Genomic DNA, 21810 nt, shown 5'->3' on the forward strand with positions numbered 1-21810 from the left:
GAGATGCTTGTGAACTTGAAAGATTATGTCTATTTTCAAAAGTTAACTCCTTCTGCGGAAGACATTTTCAACATAAGCTGCCCTTATGAGTAATCAATTTTACAACCCATCCTTTCACTTTAAATGAATAAAGTTCTTTCTTATAAATGACTACAAAGGCCTTCTCTTAGAAATATACCAGGCATTCCAATAGTAATGGCATAGTATATAGGGGGTGATATGTGTAGAAAATGACACTTTTTTTTTTTAGCTAGGTTTTTATTAATATTGTAAAAAGTGTACAATGAGCACACCATTGAAGAATTAGTGTGTGTGGTGGGTGAGGGAGGGGGGGGGGGTCTTTAGTAAAAAAAAAATAACAGAAATTGGTGAAGAATTGGCACCTAAAAGTAAACCAATCACATATAGCATATAATTATTCACATTATTTTATGTGAACAACAAGTATGTAAACCTGTCACAACACTGAAAAATTCACAAATTTAAATTAAAAATTGCTCAGCAAAGTTTAACTTCAGTTAAAACCACAAAAATTATAAGTAGGTGTTGGCAGCAGAAGATATATGTAAAAATCTCAAAGTTCCTGTAAAGTGTGCCCCACCCCTCATACTTCCTGAGCCTCTTCATTATTCCTTTAATGTGATGGGTAGCCTAATTGAGTAATAAGGTAGTTGTCTAAAAAAAACTAGGTGTACAGATTATTGTGTTTCACTCATCACAGCCTCTCATTCTGCATATATTTCATTCCATACTTATTCTGAATTGGCTAAACTTTGTTGTGAAATTTTTATTTTAAACAAAGAGAAGAAGAGGGTGTGTGTCTTGAAAGTAAATTCTTGGTCTCCATTAGTGGACACACTGCTCTGGATACACTCCACATGCCCGGGTGTTAGATGTAATCCTGAACTCTGAACTCTCCTTTCAGCTTCACATCCAATCACTATCCAAATGCCTCAACCTCCAACATTTCTAAAATACGCCCCTTATTAACTAACGACACCACAAAGCTTCTAGTCACTCCCTGGTTATCTCTTTCCTCAACTATTGCAACTCCCTCCTTATCTGCTTACATTTACACAGGATATTCCCCCTTCAGTCCATCATGAATGCTGCTGCCAAAATCTTTCACCTTACCAACCGTTTAGTGTCTGGTACCCCTCTCTGGCATTTCTTCCACTGGCTTCCACTCCACAACAAATTTTCAGAATGCCAACAACAACTTAGAAAGCCATTTACAACTCATTCCCCAGCAACATCACCAGCCTTGTCTAAAAATACCAACAAAGCAGTTCTCTTTGCTCCTCCCATGGCCTCCTGCTCTCCAGCTTCCTCTTCACCACCCCCAGTAATCGCCTCCAGGACGTCTCCAGAGCTGCTCTTGCAGATACTGCTGGTTAATAAGTCTCTTGATCCAGAAATTGGCTTCCCTACACTGATTCACAAAATAAATTAATTTGAGTTCAATACAAGGTTATTATCTTAACTGAAGTCCTGATGAAGAGTGAGGTTTTTTTTGACCCACAAAATGCATTGGATTTTTTTTAGTATAAACTAATAAATGGATTTGGACTCTTTTTATCTTTTGGTCTAGCTCTCCTTCCTCTACTGTATTTTTTTTATTCTGGTAACCTGCTGGGACACCTACTGGAGGGTATCCTTGTTTACGGTGAACAGGATAACCTGGGCCAGTGAGCTTTGTAAATGGTTTTGTCCTCTCACTAATTTATAATAATTTACAATAATGTCTCACTGCCTCTTAGATGCTTTATTTTTCATTGCAGTCATTCCTGACCTCCTTTATCTATTAACCTCTTTTCAGGTCTCGTTTGGACCCAAACACTGAGTACCTATACTGTGTCCAAACAAGCCTGTCTCCAAGATCTGATTATAAGTTATCAAGTCCTGGGGAGGAGGAGCCTAATCATGGCGGTGTGAGAGAGGGCGATGTGAGCGCTCTCCGCAGGATAACCGCCCTCCTTCCCTTTATGTTCCCCATGGAAGCTGCTAAGGTCCCCGGCTAAGAACTTACGGATGAGGGGGGGTCCCGAGAGTGAAGCGGAGGAGACGGAACTGCGGGAGTCCTGGACGGCGAGACGGCTGGGAACCTCTCGCTTGTGATTGCTGGGAGTGCGGGTGACGGGAGGCAGTCACGTGACCCGCCGAAGGGCAGTACTGGGAGACAGAGAAGCCGGCTGGCTTCCTGAATCAGGGGGAGACGCCGGCTTTCCGACTCAGCAGGAGAGGAAGGAGAGAAAAACAGCTGGCTTTCTTTGAAATCGAAGCCGCTGTGGTAGAGTGGTCCACATGATTGTCGGTATCTAGGAGTGAAACGGAGAGAGAGAGAAGAAAAGGGACTCGGAGAAGCCCCCCCCCACCTCCCCCCTCCTCTTCTACCCCCTCTCCCCCCCTCCCCCCCCCCTCAGTTGAAGGGAAAAGGAGCAGAGCCACACCAGAATGCTGACAGCCTCACTGGAGTGAAGCAGCTGGAAGGAGGGTGAGTGAGAGTATCTGGACTATGTATTAAACTTGTTCATGGATAGCTTCTTGGCGTGGCAGAAGAAATATATATAGAGAAAAGGGGGGAACCACCAAATAGGTTGAAGAAATTAGAACTCACCTAAAGGACTTACTCTCAGCATATATCTTAAAGTTTAAAAGAAGAGAACCTGGATACATTTAAAAATATGAAGAGCAAAAATAGTAAAGGGAATGCCCCCAAACACGCCCAATCAGGAACAATTAGAAAATTTACATCTCAAGGTAATGTGACCCCAGAAAGAACTCAGGGGGCAGGTGAAAAAAGTATAACGGAGAACAGTATGGATAAAAGCGCCAGATCTCCAGTGGAAATGGATAATAACCAACAAATATCAGGGGAAATAGAGTTAAAAGAAAATGAAGGAGAACTACAAATCCCAAATAAAAAGGAGATGGCAGAAATGTTTAGAAATCTGGAAAAATCAATTAAACAGGAAATGGGAATTATTCGGAAAGATCTGGGACATCTCTTGACTAGAGTAGAAGAAACAGAAGAAAAAATCAATAAACATGCTCAAATTCTTTCTGAACTGAAAAATCAGATAATGGAGATTAGGCAAGAACAGAAAAAACTGGGATATAAATTGGAGATACAAGGTAACAGGCACAGGAAAAATAATCTCAGGATAAAAGGAATTCCGGAGCTTACACAAGATAAAGATTTAAGAGAGACGATACAAAAAATCTTAAACTCCATTATGGGTAGATCTAGAACAGAGATATTCCTATTAGATAATATATATAGATCAGGAAAGGCCCAACGAGATCGGGCGGAAGAGAGACCGAGAGATGTAGTGGTTCAATTTAATAAAATTGGAGAGAGAGAAGAAATATGGAAGAAGATAAAAGGAAGATATAATATTGAGTATGAAGGAAAAAATATACAAATCTTTGCAGACTTGACACCCGAGACATTATGGAGAAAGAGATCATTGAGACCTTTAATAGAACAGATGAAAAAACAAAATATACAGTATAGATGGAGCGGCTCAATGTGTCTAATCGGATGGAAGAATGGAGTTACTGCATACCTGAGATTTCCTGAGGATTTGAGAGACTTTTTTGACAAACTTAACATTCAAAGAGTAGGGGTTCCAGGTTGGGAGGTAGAGGGAGGGGAAAACGCCAAGGGAAAAGAGCAATGGCAGCAAGTTAGAAGAAAGAATAAAGAAGGGATGGAAAGGGGAACATTGAGGGAAATGGAGGGACGGTGAACTGTACAAGGTTAGAGTTCTACCTCAGGGCTAAGATCCAAATGTGACAGTAAGCTCACAAAGGATTAGATGGCAAAAAATAGGCCTGTTGGGGGGGGGGGGGGTTGGGGGGGGAGAGGGGAGGGATAAGAGGGTTGTCGAGGGGGGAGGGGGATGCTGGGGAGGGGGGAGGAGAAGAGGGAGGGTTGTGGTGGGGGAGGGGGTGAAAGATGGTATAGGGGGAAGGTTTTAAAAATACTCTGCATAGGGATGAGATGTATTCAAGAATTATGGAAGATATAAAATTTATAACATATAATGTAAAAGGGTTGAATAGTCCTGGGAAGAGATTTAAGCTATTTAAGGAGTTGCAACATAGAGAAGCCTCGGTAGTTTTTTTACAGGAGACGCATTTTGAGATTAAGTCAAATATCAAATTAAATACTAGAAATTATCCAACATGGTTCTATGCAGATTCCCCAATTAAGAGAGCTAAAGGGGTGGCAATTGGGTTCGCTAAAAATGTAAGGTGGGAGGTGGAGGAGAGAGAGACAGATCCTGAGGGGAGATTCTTGTTTTTGAAAGGTAGATTGCAGGAAATAGAGTGTACAATAGCGAATATTTATTGCCCAAATAAGAGACCAGAGGTATACCTGAAAGGGATATTAAGAAAATTGAGGGACTTTAAAAAAGGAAGACTGATAATGGCGGGAGACTTGAATTTATGTCTGGATCCACAGATGGATACAACTTCTCGTGTGCAATGAGAGGGAGGTAGGTCTATGAGGATCTTGAAGAAGGAGATATATGAGGGTCAACTAGTGGATATATGGAGGATAATGCACGGAAAGGAAAAAGACTATACCTTCTTCTCTAATGCACACAAGATTTATTCAAGATTGGACTATATAATGGTAGAACATCAACTTATTGAGAGGGTGGCTAAAGTAGAAATAGAGACAATGACTCTCTCAGACCATGCCCCAGTTATAATGAAAGTAAGATGGGGGAGACAACTGACAGGAGGGGTAGGATGGAGGTTAAACGAGGCCCTTCTATTAGATCAAGAGACTGATCAGCAGATCAGACGGGAAATGGAAAGATATTTTCAGGAGAACGAAACAGGAGATGTCTCAATGGCCACTGTCTGGGAGTCCCATAAGGTATATATTAGGGGTATATTGATTGCGTTAGGGGCAAAAAAGAAAAGAGAAAGGAGTAAGAAAATGACAGGGCTCTTAAAAGATATAAATGACCTGGAACAGATCCATAAAAATAGAATAACATGTGAGATAAGACAGAAGATAATAGGAAAGAAGAAAGAATTGGAGATATTAATGGAAGAAGAGAGGAGGAGAGTACTCAATAAAGTTGCAGCGGAGAGGTATAGATGGGGAGATCGTCCAGGAAAATATTTAATGAAAGCCCTGAGAAAAAAGAAAAATAGAAATTACATAGAAAAAAATAAGAAACCCCAAGGGAGAAATGGCTCACTCTACTAAAGAGATTGGGAAGGTATTTAAGGACTATTACAATAAGCTGTATAATATTAAGTCTCAAAACTTAGTAAATAATAGTGAAAATGAGAACAGAGAAAAAAGAAAGGCATATTTAAAAAATGCAGGACTACCAAAGATAGATGAAGATCTATTGAAATCCCTGGAAATAGAAATCACACAGGAGGAAATAAAAATAGCACTAAAAGATACTAAGGTGGGGAAAAGTCCTGGCCCAGACGGATACACCGTGAGGTATTATAAAAAATATAGCGAACTATTAATACCAAAGTTGAAGGAATATATGAATGCCCTGGGGGGAGAAATGGAGATTAGACAGGAATCCCTACAAGCCCATGTAACACTTATACACAAGGAAGGGAAGGATGCTACTCAATGTTCAAGTTATAGACCAATTGCACTCCTAAATGTAGATACAAAGTTATATGCAAAGGTCTTAGCAAATAGGATCAAAGACTTAATGCCAGAATGGATCCAGGGAGATCAGGTTGGTTTTGTATCAGGGAGGGAGGGTAGAGATAACGGAATTAGAACTCTGTTGTTGATCCAGAAAGCTAAGAAAGGGAAAACCCCGGCAGTGGTTCTCTCGATCGATGCTGAAAAAGCTTTTGATAGAGTAAACTGGAGCTTTATGATGGACACCCTAGAGATCATGGGGGTAGGTAGTAGAATGAGGGAATGGATAGGAAAATTGTACAAAACGCCATCCGCGGTTATTTTGGTCAATGGTGAAAAATCTGCACCTATAAGGATGTCAAATGGGACTAGACAGGGATGCGCACTGTCCCCATTATTGTATGTGTTAACATTGGAACCTTTACTAGAAACAATTAGGAAGAACGTAGATATAAAGGGAATACAAATAGGGGAAACGGAACATAAGGTGGCAGCTTTTGCAGACGATCTGTTGTTTTATGTGGGTAATCCTAAAATAACACTCCCGAACTTAATAAAAAGCTTAAAAGAATATGGAGAAATATCAAATTTAAAAATCAACCCGACAAAAACCGAGATCTTGAATATAAATCTCCCGAATAGTGAGAAAGAAAAGATAAAAAAGAATTCCCTTTTACATGGAGAGATAGAGAGATAAAATATATAGGAGTTAAACTTAATGCTTCATATTCAAAATTGTATAAATTAAATTATATTTCCCTTTTAAACGAGATTAAGGAGGAATTGAAGAAATTGGGAGGAGGAATCCCTTCCTGGTTAGGACGAATAAATCTGATAAAAATGATAATTGTACCCAAAGTTTTGTATAAATATCAAATGATCCCAATAAAACTCCCAGAAGCATTTTTTAAAGAAATTAAAAAGATGATAACAAAATTTATATGGAAAAATAAAAAATCTAGAATATCGTATGATTTGATGAGTAGAGGTAAAGAGAGAGGGGGACTGGGAGTGCCAGATTTTAGGAGATACTATAATGCTGTAATTTTAACAAGAATTTATGATTGGACACACAATATAAGGGGGAAAAGATGGGTGAAGATAGAGAATGATCTGAGTGGAGTTGACCTGAGTAGAAATATATGGGCACCAGCACAATATAGAGGCTTAAAGGAAACCACGAGTGTGTTTACATTGAATGTCTTAAAGGTTTGGGATAATTTACACAAGTATATGCATTGGGATTTTAATTCACAATTAATGTCACTAAGGAATATGGAGTATTTTCCACCAGGTATTGAGGGGAATATGGGAAAATGGATCAAAAAGGAAGACATTCAACTAAGGGATATTATGGACGGAAAGAAATTGAAAACATTGAAAGATTTAAAAAAAGGTGGAAGGGAACTTTTTATTAAGATTGATGAGTGGAAATATCACCAATTAAATCACTTTGTTGAGGGTCTTCCGAAACCCATAAGAGGGAGAAAGGAGTGGAACTTGTTTGAGAGGTTGTTGGAATCACGGGGAGATGGAAAACGGGGCACGGCAAAAATTTATAAAATTCTCACCGAGTTAGTCACGGAACTAAAACCAAGCTATATAGAAAAATGGGAAAGGGATTTGGGAGTGGAGATAGATGAGGATAAACAGAGGAAGATATATAGACTCACACACGAGAACATTAGCATGAGAGAGGTGGAGGTAAACTATAAGAGTTTAGTAAGATGGCACATTACACCAATTGTGGAACACAAAATGGGTATAGAGAGAACACAAGAGTGTTGGCGTGGGTGTGGAGAGATTGGTACATGGTTTCATATTTGGTGGGAGTGCCCAAGGATACAAAACTTTTGGGAGACAACGGTCAACTTAATTGAGAAAATCTCAGGAATAAAGATAGGATTAGACCCACAAGTGTGTTTATTACATAAAACAGATTTACCAGTGAATAAATATAAAAACTCGGGTATATGGTACTTTGTGAATGCAGCGAAGGGTTTGATACCTAAATTCTGGCATAGCTTAGAGGTTCCGAGAGAGAAGGACTGGGTAGAGAGAGTAAATCAGATTAGTAGGATGGAGAAACTATACTATATCCAGGAAGATAAGATGGAGATATATAATAGGAGATGGGAGAAATGGGAAGATTTTGTACACCAAAGGAGTATATATGAAGTAATGCTAAGAGAAGATTCTTAATTTTATAGAGAAGGAAGTAAGAGAAAAATGCAGAGTGGGAGGGTGGAGGGATGTGGTAGGGTATAGGGGTAGAGGGAAGGGAAAAGAAGAAAAAGGAGGTAATAGAAAGAGAATAAGAGTAAGAATTTTATATGAGAATGTAGATGAAATGTATTATGTTCTTCTTTCATGTTCCTCTTTTTTCTTTTTATATTTAATTATAAATATGAAAATTTAATAAATATTTGAATTAAAAAAAAAAATAAGTTATCAAGTCCTACGATGTTTTCACGCCTGCTTTTTTCTGTGCTATCCTAATGGTATTCTGTAGGTTTGCTAATTTCTTTTCGATTTGTCTTTGACTGCTGGCATCAGTTATTGGTCAGTTTCACTCATTGTGTACTATCCTGACTCCCTCTGTGGAATTTATTGAAATGGAAAGTAAACTCCATGCAGAAGTGGATACTCTGGAACAAATAAGACCATAATTACCATCACATCCATTTTTGTTGCATATTGCACTGTTTTGAAGAAAATTCATGTTTGCTTGATAGTCACCCCCAAAAATAAAACAAATCTATTACTTGATTTAACATCAGGATACAACAGCAGGGCACATCTGTAGGTCCTCCCACTCTGTCAGCTCTCACATACTGTATGTGTGTTGGGCTGTCAACACCAAGGTAGTGTGTTCTAGCTTTCCATGTAAATGTCATCTACTGATTGTCAAAATTTAGAAAAGATGAAAGTTGCGTCATCCATTAAAATTCCCAAAAAAGCAGGCAGGGGGCAAGGGTCTAGTCAGCAGTTTTGTCCATGGGCTTGCTGCAGCTTATTTTATCCCCAGTACTGACTTACCATGCACTTCTGCACTGTGTCTTAGTGTGAAGGCAATTATCTTGGTAGAGGAAGACGTTTTTTCTTCTTTGTGTTAGAGCCTCTCAGAGCTACCAACAAGAACAGTGAGCAGAGCGGTCATGACAATACTAAATCTGACTCCAAATCCCCTAATTCAAGCAGTCAGATGCAGTAGGGCCTTCGATGATTTCACGCCACAGATATACAGCTATGATGATAAAGGCACAAGATTGACTAGGCCCCCTCACATAAGTGGACTGCTATTTTTCAGGAGGAATTAAAGATAAAAGATACATTTTCAGGGTGATGTTTATGCACAATTAAAGTAGAACTAAAGGCTATTTTATTTCAATTATGGATAGAGCAAGGTAGGGTTCTAACCCTTGTGAGATTTTTTTTTTTTGCCATCTGTGTCTCATTGCGGAGATTTCCTTTCACTTCCTGTCCCACAGCCAAACAGGAAGTGAGAGGAAATTCCTGCAAATTAGGGAAAATCCTTGGGGACCCCCAGTTCACCAGAATTAGTGTCCCCATTGGAAGATTTCTCTATTACTTTTCTGGGGACAACCCAAAATGTGGAATTTTCTTTTACTTTCACTTTCAATGATAATGGTCAACAGGACAAATAGAGAGGGTGCATCTCCCTAAAGGGGGCACAGACAGCAATACAACTGACAAGTGTTCTAATCCTTCTGCACTCTATCCAAAACTAAAAAAAAAAAAGTTTTACTTATAGTTATACTTTAACTTTTCTAAATGTTCCCTATTTATAAATACTGTATAATAATAATAAAAACAGAAAATGACCACGTTTTGGTGTTCATTTTAACTTAACCCCTTCACACCAACCGTACGCAAATTAGCGGCCCCGCTGGACTGGGCTTTTTTCTATGAGGGCGCTAATTTTGCGTACCTGTCTTTGTGCTGGGAGCACGCCGCACAGCACGCTCCCAGCACAAAGACCAGGGCCTCACTAAAAGCCCTGGGTCCCATTCTAACGGTCGGAACCTGGAACTCCCGATTCTGGGCCAATTGTTCTCTGTTATAGCCTCTGATTGGCTATCACAGTAATCAGTCACTGTGAAGCCCGCCCCTGTTTTTTCTCTCTCTGAATGGAGGAGAGGGATGCATTGTATCTCCCTCTGTCCTTCCAGGGAGAAAAAAAAAGTGTGTGTGTAAAATAAATAAATAAAAATAATAAACATTTTTTTAAAAATTACCTAGATCAAGGTTAGTGTTTGGGTCGAGGTCAGGGTCAGTATTTTTTTTTTTTGATCAGGATTTTTTAAAATTAATTTTTAAATTAGTATCAATGTCAGTTAGTGGCAGGATAAAAAAAAGCAAAATGCGCACTGTTGTTTCTGGGCCATACTACGAGTACAAACAACAACTAACATACACATATGTGGTATTGCTGCAATTGTCAGGAGCAGGAGAAATTATTTTGGGTTATTCCTTGGTGGTAGTTTATGGTAGTAGCAAGAAATATACAGCTAAAATGTTTTTTTTTGTTTTACTATTTTGGGCCAGTTTTCCTTTGATAATAAAAAAAAATCAGGACATATCCATTACCATTTAGTTCAATGTGTCCTGAAAAAAACAAGGTATAATCCACCTGGATACACAAAGTAGTTGTAATGATATGTACAGTTTTGCTAACACATGCCTAAGTTGCAAAATTGTGCTGAGGCGTTAAGATTTGTTTTACCCTCAGGTGGGAAGGGGTTAACTTATTATTACTAGCAAGAAACTCTAACAGTAGATATAGCGATCCTTTTTCCGCTTGTGCATATAGCTAAGCTAGCATAACTCATTTTCAGCAGTTCTCTTGTTATGTTACAGTTGCAGTGTTGGGCATTAAAAATGTTTTGATCTCTTTTAATACGAGTAATTGGGGGATAATTTATGGGCAACTATGCTGTCCACAGCAAGTTTCTACCTACTACCTCACTGAACTTTTTAAGGTTTACATTGGACCCCTTTGCCTTCTCACCCTGCTGCTAGTTAGAGTAGAAAATACAAACACTGGCTATATAAAGTTTATACAAAAGAAAAACACAATATTACCTGTTTATTTCACTGTTTATTTAATGTGTTTATTACCATTTTAAAAATAACTATATATGGTGTTTTCCCTTCCTGGTAAGCTCTGGGTATTTTTTCATGAAAAAATTACATCTAGGATTACAATTAGAGGAATAAAACTCCTTCAGGGATTTACAGCCTCAGTCTGGATATATGTCTCAGAGGTTAATTACAGTAGGGTACACATTTTTGAAAGATTTCCACAATGCATTTCTTACTCTGTTAATCTTAAAGTGATCCTATCAGTTCTCTTGCTATCCTAATAATATCTAATAACAAATGTGCATAGATACTGTTGTAAGGTCTAAACTGAGCCCCCTCTCATGTCACAAATGTCTAGCAATCTCTAGACAGCTGCTGTGAAAAATCAGTTTTGAACATTCTTACACAGTTTTTCTGAATATGATGACATTATCTTTTCTTTCCCAATTAGCTGACATCTTTCAACAGAAAAAAAGTATAATTCCAGACAATGGGCAAAGGAAAGATGAAGGAAGTAACTAATGTAGAGTTTCACAACTGCTAAGAATTGCTAAAGAGCTGTGACATAAAATAGGGAGCAATGAAGAAGTTTAAAACAGCTTCTACGCAAGGTACTTTAGGATTGGATAGCAAGACGGATGGCCTGGTTTACATTAAATACTTTTTATATTTATTAGGGGCCTGTTTACTGCACATGATTTCCATCTGTTTTCCATACCACCTTCGTAAGATATCCAGTTGATTGGACTCACTTTTAAAGCAGTCACCTGAAAATGAAGGTTTTACAGGGTAATACTGATAGAACAGAGAGCCTGTATGTTTTTAAGACAGCTACTATGGGGTTGGCAGCCCATCATTATACAGTACAATCCTGAAAACATACTATATACAGTACACCCCTCACATTTTTGTAAATCTTTTATTATATCTTTTCATGTGACAACACTGAAGAAATTACACTTTGCTACAATGTACAGTAGTGAGTGTACAGCTTGTATAACAGTGTAAATTTGCTGTCCCCTCAAAATAACTCAACACACAGCCATTAATGTCTAAACTGCTGTAAACAAAAGTGATTACACCCCTAAGTGAAAATGTCCAAATTGGGCCCAATTAGCCATTTCCCCTCCCCGGAGTCATGTGACTCATTAGTGTTTCAAGGTCTCAGGTGTTAATGGGGAGCAGGTGTGTTAAATTTGGTGTTATCACTCTTTCTCTCATAGGTCACTGGAAGTTCAACATGGCACCTCATGGCAAAGAACTCTGAGGATCTGCAAAAAGAATTGTTTTACATAAAGATGGCCTAGGCTATAAGAAGATTGCCAAGACCCTGAAACTGAGCTGCAGCATGGTGGCCAAGACCATAAAGTGGTTTAACAGGATAGGTTCCACTTAGAACAGGCCTCGCCATGGTCAACCAAAAACGTTGAGTGTGTGTACTCAGCGTCCTATCCAAAGGTTGTCTTTGGGAAATAGACATATGAGTGCTGCCAGCATTGCTACAGAGGTTGAAGGGGCCTGTCAGTGCTCAGACCATACGCCACACACTGCATCAAATTGGTCTGCGTGGATAGCCTCTTCTAAAGAAGAAAGCCTCTTCTAAAGATGATGCACAAGAAGCCCGCAAACAGTTTGTTGAAGACAAGCAGACTAAGAACATGGACTACTGGAACCATGTCCTGTGGTCTGATGAGACCAAGACAAACTTATTTGGTTCAGATGGTGTCAGGTGTGTGTGGCAGCAACCAGATGAGTACAAAGACAAGTGTGTCTTGCCTACAGTCAAGCATGGTGGTGGGAGCATCATGGTCTGGGACTGCATGAGTGCTGCGGGCACTGGGGAGCTACAGTTCATTGAGGGAACCATGAATGCCAACATGTACTTTGACATACTGAAGCAGAGGATGTTCCCCCCCTTTCAGAAACTGGGCCGCAGGGCAGTATTTCAACATAATGATCCCAAGCACACCTCCAAGACAACCACTGCCGTGCTAAAGAAGCTGAGGGTAAAGGTGATGGACTGGCCAAGCATGTCTCCAGACCTAAACCATATTGAGCATCTGTGGGACATTCTCAAATGGAAGGTGGAGGAGCGCAAGGTCTCTAACATCCACCAGCTCCATGATGTCGTCGTGGAGGAGAACTCCAGTGGCAACCTGTGAAGCTCTGGTAAACTCCATGCCCAAGAGGGTTAAAGTAGTGCTGGAAAATAATGGTGGCCACACAAAATATTAACACTTTGGTCCCATTTTGGACATTTTCACTTAGGGGTGTACTCATTTTTGTTGCCAGTGGTTTAGACATTAATGGCTGTGTGTTGAGTTATTTGAGGGGACAGCAAATTTACACTGTTATACAATATGTACACTCACTACTTTACATTGTAGCAAAGTGTCATTTCTTCAGTGTTGTCACATGAAAAGATATAATAAAATATTTACAAAAATGTGAGGGGTGTACTCACTTCTGTGAGATACTGTACCTGTGCATGTTTCATACCACACATACCTACCTAAAGTATACTGTTGCGGCATATAAAATATGTATACATAAATACATAAAAATAAATATAAGACATTTAATATAACACAGTTACTGAGTTTATTTATAGATGTATGTTGCATTTATCTTGTATTTTCTAGTTCCACCTCCTTTATCAAGACGCCGAACTCTAGTGCACAGTCCTGACGATTCCCCGGATATTGCACCAAGCAGAAAGCGGAGACAACGGGGGCAAAAAATTTTGTATACAGAAGTAAAGGAAAAGGTTAATCAGCCTGAAGATGTGAATCAAAGGTACAATAATTTTACTGTATAATGTATACACCAGGAAAGGTGTGTAGCATGCCAAGCTTGTGAGCTTTCTTGAAAGTTTTCATGTCTTCAAAATGATTGCAAAAATTAGCAGGCTCCAGGAAATGTTTCCGTTTTGACAAAAAAACATTGATTGGTTTTTAGGGCTCATGTACACTGCAGCTGATAAACTCACGTTTAGGAGCTGTTCAGCTTTTTTTTCAGAAGCCCCTGAACTCACCCTAATGTTTTCCTATGTGTCCATGTACACATCTTCGTTTACAGTCATTTACAGGCATTTGAGTTTATAGTCATTTTTTTTTAACGCAGCAAAGTTGCGTTCAGCAGCCGATTTTATCTGCGTTTCAAACGCAAAACGCTTGTAAATGCAGCAAATCGTTTTTATAAGCATTTGAAAAAATTTTTTTTTTAACTTTTCCAGTTCCCGATGCTGTCCAGAGCCTTTTTTCATCATGAAAAATGCATGCAAAGCGTTTTCAAGGTACTCAAATGGACAAAACACTGAACACAGGATGTTCCTACCAAGCTTGTCACACATTGTAATGTCCAATTCACACCTCAGACCTCTCCCACCTTTGGAAACAAAAGACATGTTAATGACCATTCACACCTCAAATTCCTCATGAAGACCCCCTGCCAGGTGGCCTTAATGACTCCCTCCACCAGACACCTTTCCCACTCTTGGAAACAAAATAAATGTTAATGAGCAACTCACACCTAAGCTAATCGCGCATAAACACGTTATGCAAACACGGCTAAACAGAAGATTTTTAACCTACGTTTTCCAGCAGTCAGTTTCCATCATTCAGAAGTGTCCCGTGTACATGGGGCCTTAAGGATGACATAGGTTTTTTTGTGGCTTTTGAGAATTACAGTAGCACATTTCAACTAGACAGAACCTGTCCTTATGTCAAAAAAGGCACCTCACCACCACTATGCTCTCTTCTTTTCCGTTTTTCTTTCTCTTTCCTTTTTCCCTAAATGCCCCAGTGAATGGTATATTTCTAACTCCATATGCCCATATTTTTCCTTCCCTATACCATAGTAAACCTCCTTAATCTAAACCTATGTAAAAAGAAAAAAAAAGAAAAGAAAATTGGTGTTTGCCGGATTCTGCTGAAATGTAGTGGGAGGTGTCCTTTATAGTATGTGCACCAATACAAGTATGTTAATAGTTTTATAGTTGACTGCACTCATTCTGGATGTTAAGTGCTTTGTTACTTCAGTCGATGGGTTGAATTCTGACAAAAACTTCTAAATAAAGAATTTTAAAAAAGTCTCATAATAGGAATAAGGGCACAAAAATACATTAAATAAACTGAACTAGCCTAGATATACTCTCCAAACAACACACTCTTTTAGTAAATTTAAAAATATATATATATATATTTTTGTTTTTACAAATTTCACTGAATCTTACTAATGACAGATGGTTATTACTCTAATTCAGCAGCATGTTCTATCAAGGAAGACTTCATAGAACACCATTGTTTAAGCATTGATTTTTATTTCAAATGTGCCTCATACCCCTCATTATTAAGAAAGACTGCTAGATCGTTCATTGACAGAAATTGATCATAAAGGACCCCATATCAGTACCCATTCCTCTCATGTACCCTATTGCCAAGGCTACATATCTGTGACTCAAACAGTTTGGATGTTGATTGGGGCATCAATTTGCACTTTTAAGGAAAGAATGTGACCTTGAATCCTGCAACCGAAGGAAGGTCTATGTGCTAGTCTGAGATGTTTATGCTTCCTTCTGAATATCTGAATGACCTATTATGAACCTTTTATAAAGACATTGCCTCTTTTTGGCGTTCTGACCTATAGCCCATAATTAACAGCAGCAAATTCTATTAAAAATTAAAAAAACCTTTTATATATCTATCTCTGTCTCTTGTATGTTTTCTCTCAATGAGTGAAAAACACATTCTACTACTCCTGAGTATGGCGAAACTACACGTGAGACTTTTTCACAGCCTAACCACATAGAAGAATCCAAAATCAAAGGAGCACCTTTAGGATTTCTAAGCGCATAAAATCAGTGTCTAATTTCCTGACTACCTATCACATTTTTGGAGTCCCTGGAGCACCAGGACAGTAGAAACACCCACAAAATGACCACATTTTGAAAAGTAAACACATCGAGGTATTTTTTTTAGAGGCATGGTCTTTTGAAGACTTAATTTTTTTGGAACAAGCTTTTGAAAAACCCTGTACTTCAGCCACATTTTACTGCCCCTTAATTGCGCCCACTTTAGCTAGGAAGGTAGTGACTGAGGGTGTATACATGCCACAACAGGAATTAAACTCCTGCCATACTTCCCAGCACTGTACTTCATACTGTCTCTCTTCTCCCACAGCCGATCTCTGTGAGAGGGGAGACCAGACATGCTGCATTGCATTGCAGTCTGTTCACATGTATTCCACTGTGAATGGACACAGCTATCACATCGTACAGGGTGCCAATCACAGCATACCTGTACCCTGATTTGTGATTGATTACAGATCGCGAAGGTGAGCAGCCACCAGCATCTAAAATGATAGGACCAAAGTGGCTCCCTCCCAGCTGTTTATGTTTAGTGGCCAGGTGAGAGGTGCCTAAATTGTGCTCTTTTTAAGTTAAAATACTTGACCTGATTATATTGGCAATATACCACAATGCCAATATATTCAGGAACATTAAAAATCGGCTCACCTTTCAAGAAAAAAGTAAAAGTGAACTAACACCAAACCCCCCCCCATTCCCTCGGTCACTGCTGTACTTACCCCTGGAGCTGCTGAGCTGTCAGTGTCCCTGCAGCCAATCCAGTGGTCTGGGCATTTGAAAAACAATCCTTACTGTTCTCCCTGTTACCTGTGCAGCAGCTTCCAGGACAGACCAGACCAGAGGTTTACTATGATGGCACTGACCAATCAGAAATGATCTGGTCCATCCCAGAAACCACTGCACATAGAAGAGAGAGAAGAGCAGGGATATCAAATCAGTAGTCCTGGAGGTAAGTACAGCAGGGATGGGCAGGATGTTTGATGTAAAGGTAAACTCTTTACATATCTTTCTGTAAATGTGAATTAAATCTTTAATGCTAAGGCGGTGATTCTTTAAAGCTGGAGAAAAGATCAGCGCAAAAGTTTTCTCACATAGAGAACAAACAGAGTTTTTGTTTAAATTTAGTATACAACTGGAAATGAACCTAATTGGTTAATCCTGGCAACAACTCCCCCTTTGTGCTCATATCCTTTTTTTTCAGTTATAATGACCTGCTAAGTGAGTGTTCTCAGAACATGAAAAGCAGCATCGTGCTGAACCACATTCTTGTGTGTGGTTTACTTTGTGATGTACAATATGATTTCATGGAATACCATGAAACAGCAGCAATGTAAGTGGCAGGAAGCCTGTAGCACTTGACATTACAGGACATGCTCCAGTAATAGCTTTGTACCTCTTCCTGTTATAACATCTTCTACATAAATCAAAAAAAGACATCCAGGTGGAGAAGAAATGTTAAAGTATTGTCATTTAACTATATAGTAAGTGCCATTGTAAGGAAATGGTCAAGGCTGAGTGTTTGAAGTGGAAATATAAACCATGTTAAAGTCCACTATAGATATTCCTTATCTGTTTCAAGGTGTATTAGTTATGTCAATTTCTGTTGTTAATATTTTTCTAATAACTTTGTGAATTTCAGATGTCAACATGAAACCTTACTTGCAATCCCTTTTGTTTCATAGTTTAGCCAATGTCTTCTGTATAGTACCATTCAAGTGTCATTTAAGGTAGAATCTAGAAACTGTCAAAGTTCAGTTTGTATGGACTGTCAATCAAACGACTTGTCATCGCCTCGTTCGAAGCCCGTCTGTCAGGCTGGTGTACGTTACGGTCACCCAGATGTTTCAGTACAAAATTGAAACATATTCATCAGCATCCAAAGTGAGGAAGAATAAAGTGGTTATGGCTGTAATTTTGGGCTGAGGGTACATGGAAAGATGGAAGATTAAACAAGACAGCTCTCAGCTTTTCAGGGTTGTATTAGACCATTTCCTAACCACATAGATGTTTGAGTAAATATTTCTGTAGCCAGATTTCGGGTCTGCAGACCTCATCCTGTAATACCTTTCACAAAACATAATCTCTCTGTGATTTTTCAGTTTGGATACTGCTGAAACGGTTTAATTTTTTTTTTTTGCTGACGCTGGCACTTTTGCAGACTAAGACTTGCGCACTCTTCAGTGTGCAGACTTTGTGAGCAGTTATTGCTTTTTGAGTTGACTGGTATTGTGACACAAAAGTATAACATGGTTATGGATATTTTATTTTTAATCAAAGTATAACTAAAGGCAGAACTTTTTTTGGTTTGGGATAGATTGGAGAGGGAATAGAAAACGTGTCAGTTTTTATTGGTTTCTGTGCCCTTGCTGAGGAGATTCACTCCTCTCTATTTTGTCCTGTTTACCATTATCACCAAAAGAACAGTAATAGTGTGTAAATCTTCCAGTGAGGACAATGAGTCCTGGCAACAACCAGAGATTCCCCCACTTTGGAGGGATTTCCTCTCAATTCCTGTTTTGGCTATGGGACAAGAAGGGAAATCTCTCCAATAGGAAATATATAGCAATAAATAAATACATTAAAACTGACAGGGGTTTTAACCATGCCTTACTCTTTCCAAAATTATAATAATAATAAAGAAAAAAGTTTTACATTTAGTTCTACTTTAACCATTTTGCTGCCGGGTCTGTATGGTGTACAGCACTGCTTGCAGCTGGCCAGGTCCGTACACCAAACAGACCTGACATTCCTCATTCTGCTATAAGCTCATGGTCACTTCAGTGATCATGAACCTATAGCAGAAATGGTCAGCAGACTCTAAGCAAAACAATAGCTCTGATCAGTGGATGACAATCCACTGATCAGAGTTATTCCTCCCCCCCCTATCCTCCACTAGTACTTTCCTGGATAAACACAGTGAGTGATCGGTATCAATCGCTCATATTTTCATTCAGCACTGTGACAACAGTGTGTACTATGCCTCAGTTTATGAATAAATAGCAGCCTCTATGCAGAGACCTCTATTCATGTGTATGCATTGCTGCTGAGCCTGCAGAGAAAGGGACTAAACTCTTTCTTCAGTCTCTTTCTCTGTCTCAAGAAAGAGACATCAGGGGTCTGTTTAGACCTCTAATATCTCACCAACTGCCCCCCCCATCCCCACCCCCTCTAAAAAAAAAAAAACAAAAAAAAAAAATTGTACAAAATATTAATAATAAAGTTGTAAAAAAAAAATAGCTTGTTCACACAGGGCATACACAAGTTACATCCCTGCAAGACCATATTTACCTGTAAAGGGATACCCAGGTGTTCCATGCATTCCTGTTCAAGCCGTCACATTCATGTCAGTTGGGATGCAGCAACTGCACTGGCACAGTCGCTGCTCCCAGTTTGACATCCATGTGGGTCCGAGTGCATGTCTCTGAGCTCAAACTGTCTGTGTTCGTGGCTGTGTACCTGCACTCACAACCACACGGATCTCAGATTGGGAGCATCAGCTGTGGCCATGCAACCACTGCATCCCAATTGACATGAATGGGACTGCCTGCATGGGGATGCTTGGAACACCTGGGCATCCCTGTGCAGGTCAACACAGCCCTCCACGAGTGTACACTTTAGTATGGTGTGGACGAGGCTTAAAAGTGGAGCCTGGCAGCGAAAGGGTTAAAGCATAACTCTGTATCTAATTTAAGTTCCACTCCCCCCAACTAGCAGTCTGTGACTCAGTTGGCAGTTGTCTTCTTCTGCCCTAGGAGTAGACATATTGCACCAGCATGCCCATCTTTAAAATAACAAGTAATCCTTAAAAATAATTTATAGGTAGTTAGCCATGAATGTTTAGCAGCTTTAGTTCTCTGTTTTGTTGTCAGTTTCTGTACCTAAAAACCCGGTATCTGTGAATGTATGATTTATATGGGTTAGAGACATTGGAGAAATAGTTATGTGTAGAGACCATGCACTGCAATAATGTTTTGTTATGTGAGACATTGACCCTCTCACCTTTTCCTTTTCTGAGATGACTCGTGTTTGTCAAAGAAAAAGTGTCTCAAAGGATATTTTCTACTTAACTTGGATGGTTTTTAATGTGCTACAATTTGTTCTTCAACTCTCCAGGGGGATATAAAATACACAAATAATGCAGTAAAGTAATTCATCAATACATTATTAAATGTATTGTTTTAAGTGTAACCAGCATAAGTAAATTTGACTTGATTTCAGCCCCTTTTAATCCACTGTAAAGGTGCTCACAGACGGGGTGGGACATTACTGGGAGCCAATCCGATGAGCTGCATGCATAGACGCCGACAAGGAACAATCTGACAGGAGGAGAGAGCAGAGTTAACAGAAGATTGATCTCATCAGTCTTCTGCTGCTTCTTCACCTTGACATCAGCAGGGTGGATGCAGAGCAATGCTAGCAGTATATTCTTTGTAATTGTAACAGTTTAAATGGCATCATCCACCTGGCAGTAATTGGGACAGAGCTGTGCAAACCTCAAGCATTAAAGTAGTTGTAAACCCTTCCATATACCCAGTGAAGGGAATAGCCTGGTGATACACAGAGATGAAGCAAATCCTCAAAATAAGTTGTACCTCTTTATCTCTAGCCACCTTTCCCCTACATCCATTCAAAGTGCAGAATTTACACAGGATTTCTCAGCTCCGAAAAGCAAGGGGCGGGGAGCTACAAGTTACATCAGTGAGGAGAGCTCTGAAAGCTGATTGCAGGGAACGGACACACCCCTTCACACAGCAAATAGAAACTGAGCTGTCAATCACAGGCTGTGCAATCCACTGTCACTATTTTTCTCTTGATGTCAGGAAAACTCATCAGAAGTGACTCATGCTTACAGCAGAGGAAGGAGTCAGTGAACAGAAATGACTTACTGCCCTGGACTGAAACAAGCACACACTATAGAAGAATATGCTTTGTTCATATTTCATGTCTGAGGTTTACAACCACTTTAATGGACAAAAATGTAAATCCTTTGATAGCTAAAACAGCTCCCTTTATAAATATTTTGACTATGTATTAGGATAGTTGCCTGGTGTTCAGCCTTAATGTTCTGTATTTTCACATCTGTCAAAGCTGCATATAAATAAATATTATAGAACAAATTTTCATGGTGGAATTTCTTTAGTGAGATGCATCCCTTTGTTTTCACATGTTACATAGGTACATAGTTAGTCTGGCTGAAAAAAGACAAAAGTCCATACAGACTGGAATAAAGTGAAACTTTTGTCACACAACGGTATACCTGAAGCTGGGCACACATTCCTAGATTGTAAGCTCCAAGGAGCAGGGCCCTCGATCCCCTCATGTTTTGCAATGTATTGGTATTGTTCTGTCACATGTTCTGTGCCCCTTTGTAATGTAGAGCGCTGAGCGAACTATTGGTGCTTTATAAATACTGTATAATAATAATATTACATGGGTCAGTGAATGGATTCCCTCATCCACACAAGCAAGGTGGATGGAGGACTTCTCCACTGTCAAAATACACTGATCAGCCAATTGGCCGCAGTGCAGACTGGACATAAAATTTTCCAAAAAGCCCATTCATGAGAAGATGATCACCAGAACAGCCATAGATGGATCGAAATTCAGCCGATTCAACAGAGATTTTAATCCATTTATGTCCAGCTTTCCAGTGTAGTGTGCTATCAACTTACAGTGGGGCAAAAAAGTATTTAGTCAGCCAACAATTGTGCAAGTTCTCCCACTTAAAAAAAATGAGAGAGGCCTGTAATTGGCATCATAGGTAGACCTCAACTATGAGAGACAAAATGAGAAAAAAAATCCAGACAATCACATTGGCTGATTTGGAAAGAATTTATTTGCAAATTGTGGTGGAAAATAAGTATTTGGTCACCTACAAACAAGCAAGATTTCTGGCTCTCACAGACCTGTACCTTCTTCTTTAAGAGGCTCCTCTGTCCTGCACTCATTACCTGTATCAATGGCACCTTTTTGAACTTGTTATCAGTATAAAAGACACCTGTCCACAACCTCAAACAGTCACACTCCAAACTCCACTATGGTGAAGACCAAAGAGCTGTCGAAGGACACCAGAAACAAAATTGTAGACCTGCACCAGGCTGGGAAGACTTAATCTGCAATAGGCAAGCAGCTTGGTGTGAACCAATCAACTGTGGGAGCAATAATTAGAAAACGGAAGACACACAAGACCACT

General features: G+C 39.4%; 1 protein-coding gene across 5 annotated transcripts in view; it reads left to right on the forward strand.

The window, feature by feature from the left end:
* The window catches only part of XRCC4 (X-ray repair cross complementing 4), a 477644-nt gene that overhangs the window by 335469 nt on the left and 120365 nt on the right, over positions 1-21810 (forward strand). For 2 of the 5 annotated variants that reach the window (XM_089693240.1, XM_089693238.1), the window contains exons 7-8: positions 13393-13546; positions 20224-20735. The exons of 1 other annotated variant lie outside the window; for it this stretch is intronic. In XM_089693240.1, coding sequence (XP_089549366.1) covers positions 13393-13546; positions 20224-20338 — 269 coding nt within the window. In that variant the 3' untranslated portion in view covers positions 20339-20735. Of the gene's footprint in view, positions 1-13392; positions 13547-20223; positions 20736-21810 lie in introns of those variants that run through there. 2 more of the 5 variants (XM_089693241.1, XM_089693239.1) reach the window with 1 other exon arrangement.

Source organism: Staurois parvus, unplaced genomic scaffold (genome assembly GCF_062004578.1).
Source record: "Staurois parvus isolate SC_StPar_1 unplaced genomic scaffold, SC_StPar_1.0 ptg000618l, whole genome shotgun sequence".
Lineage (NCBI taxonomy): Eukaryota > Metazoa > Chordata > Amphibia > Anura > Ranidae > Staurois > Staurois parvus.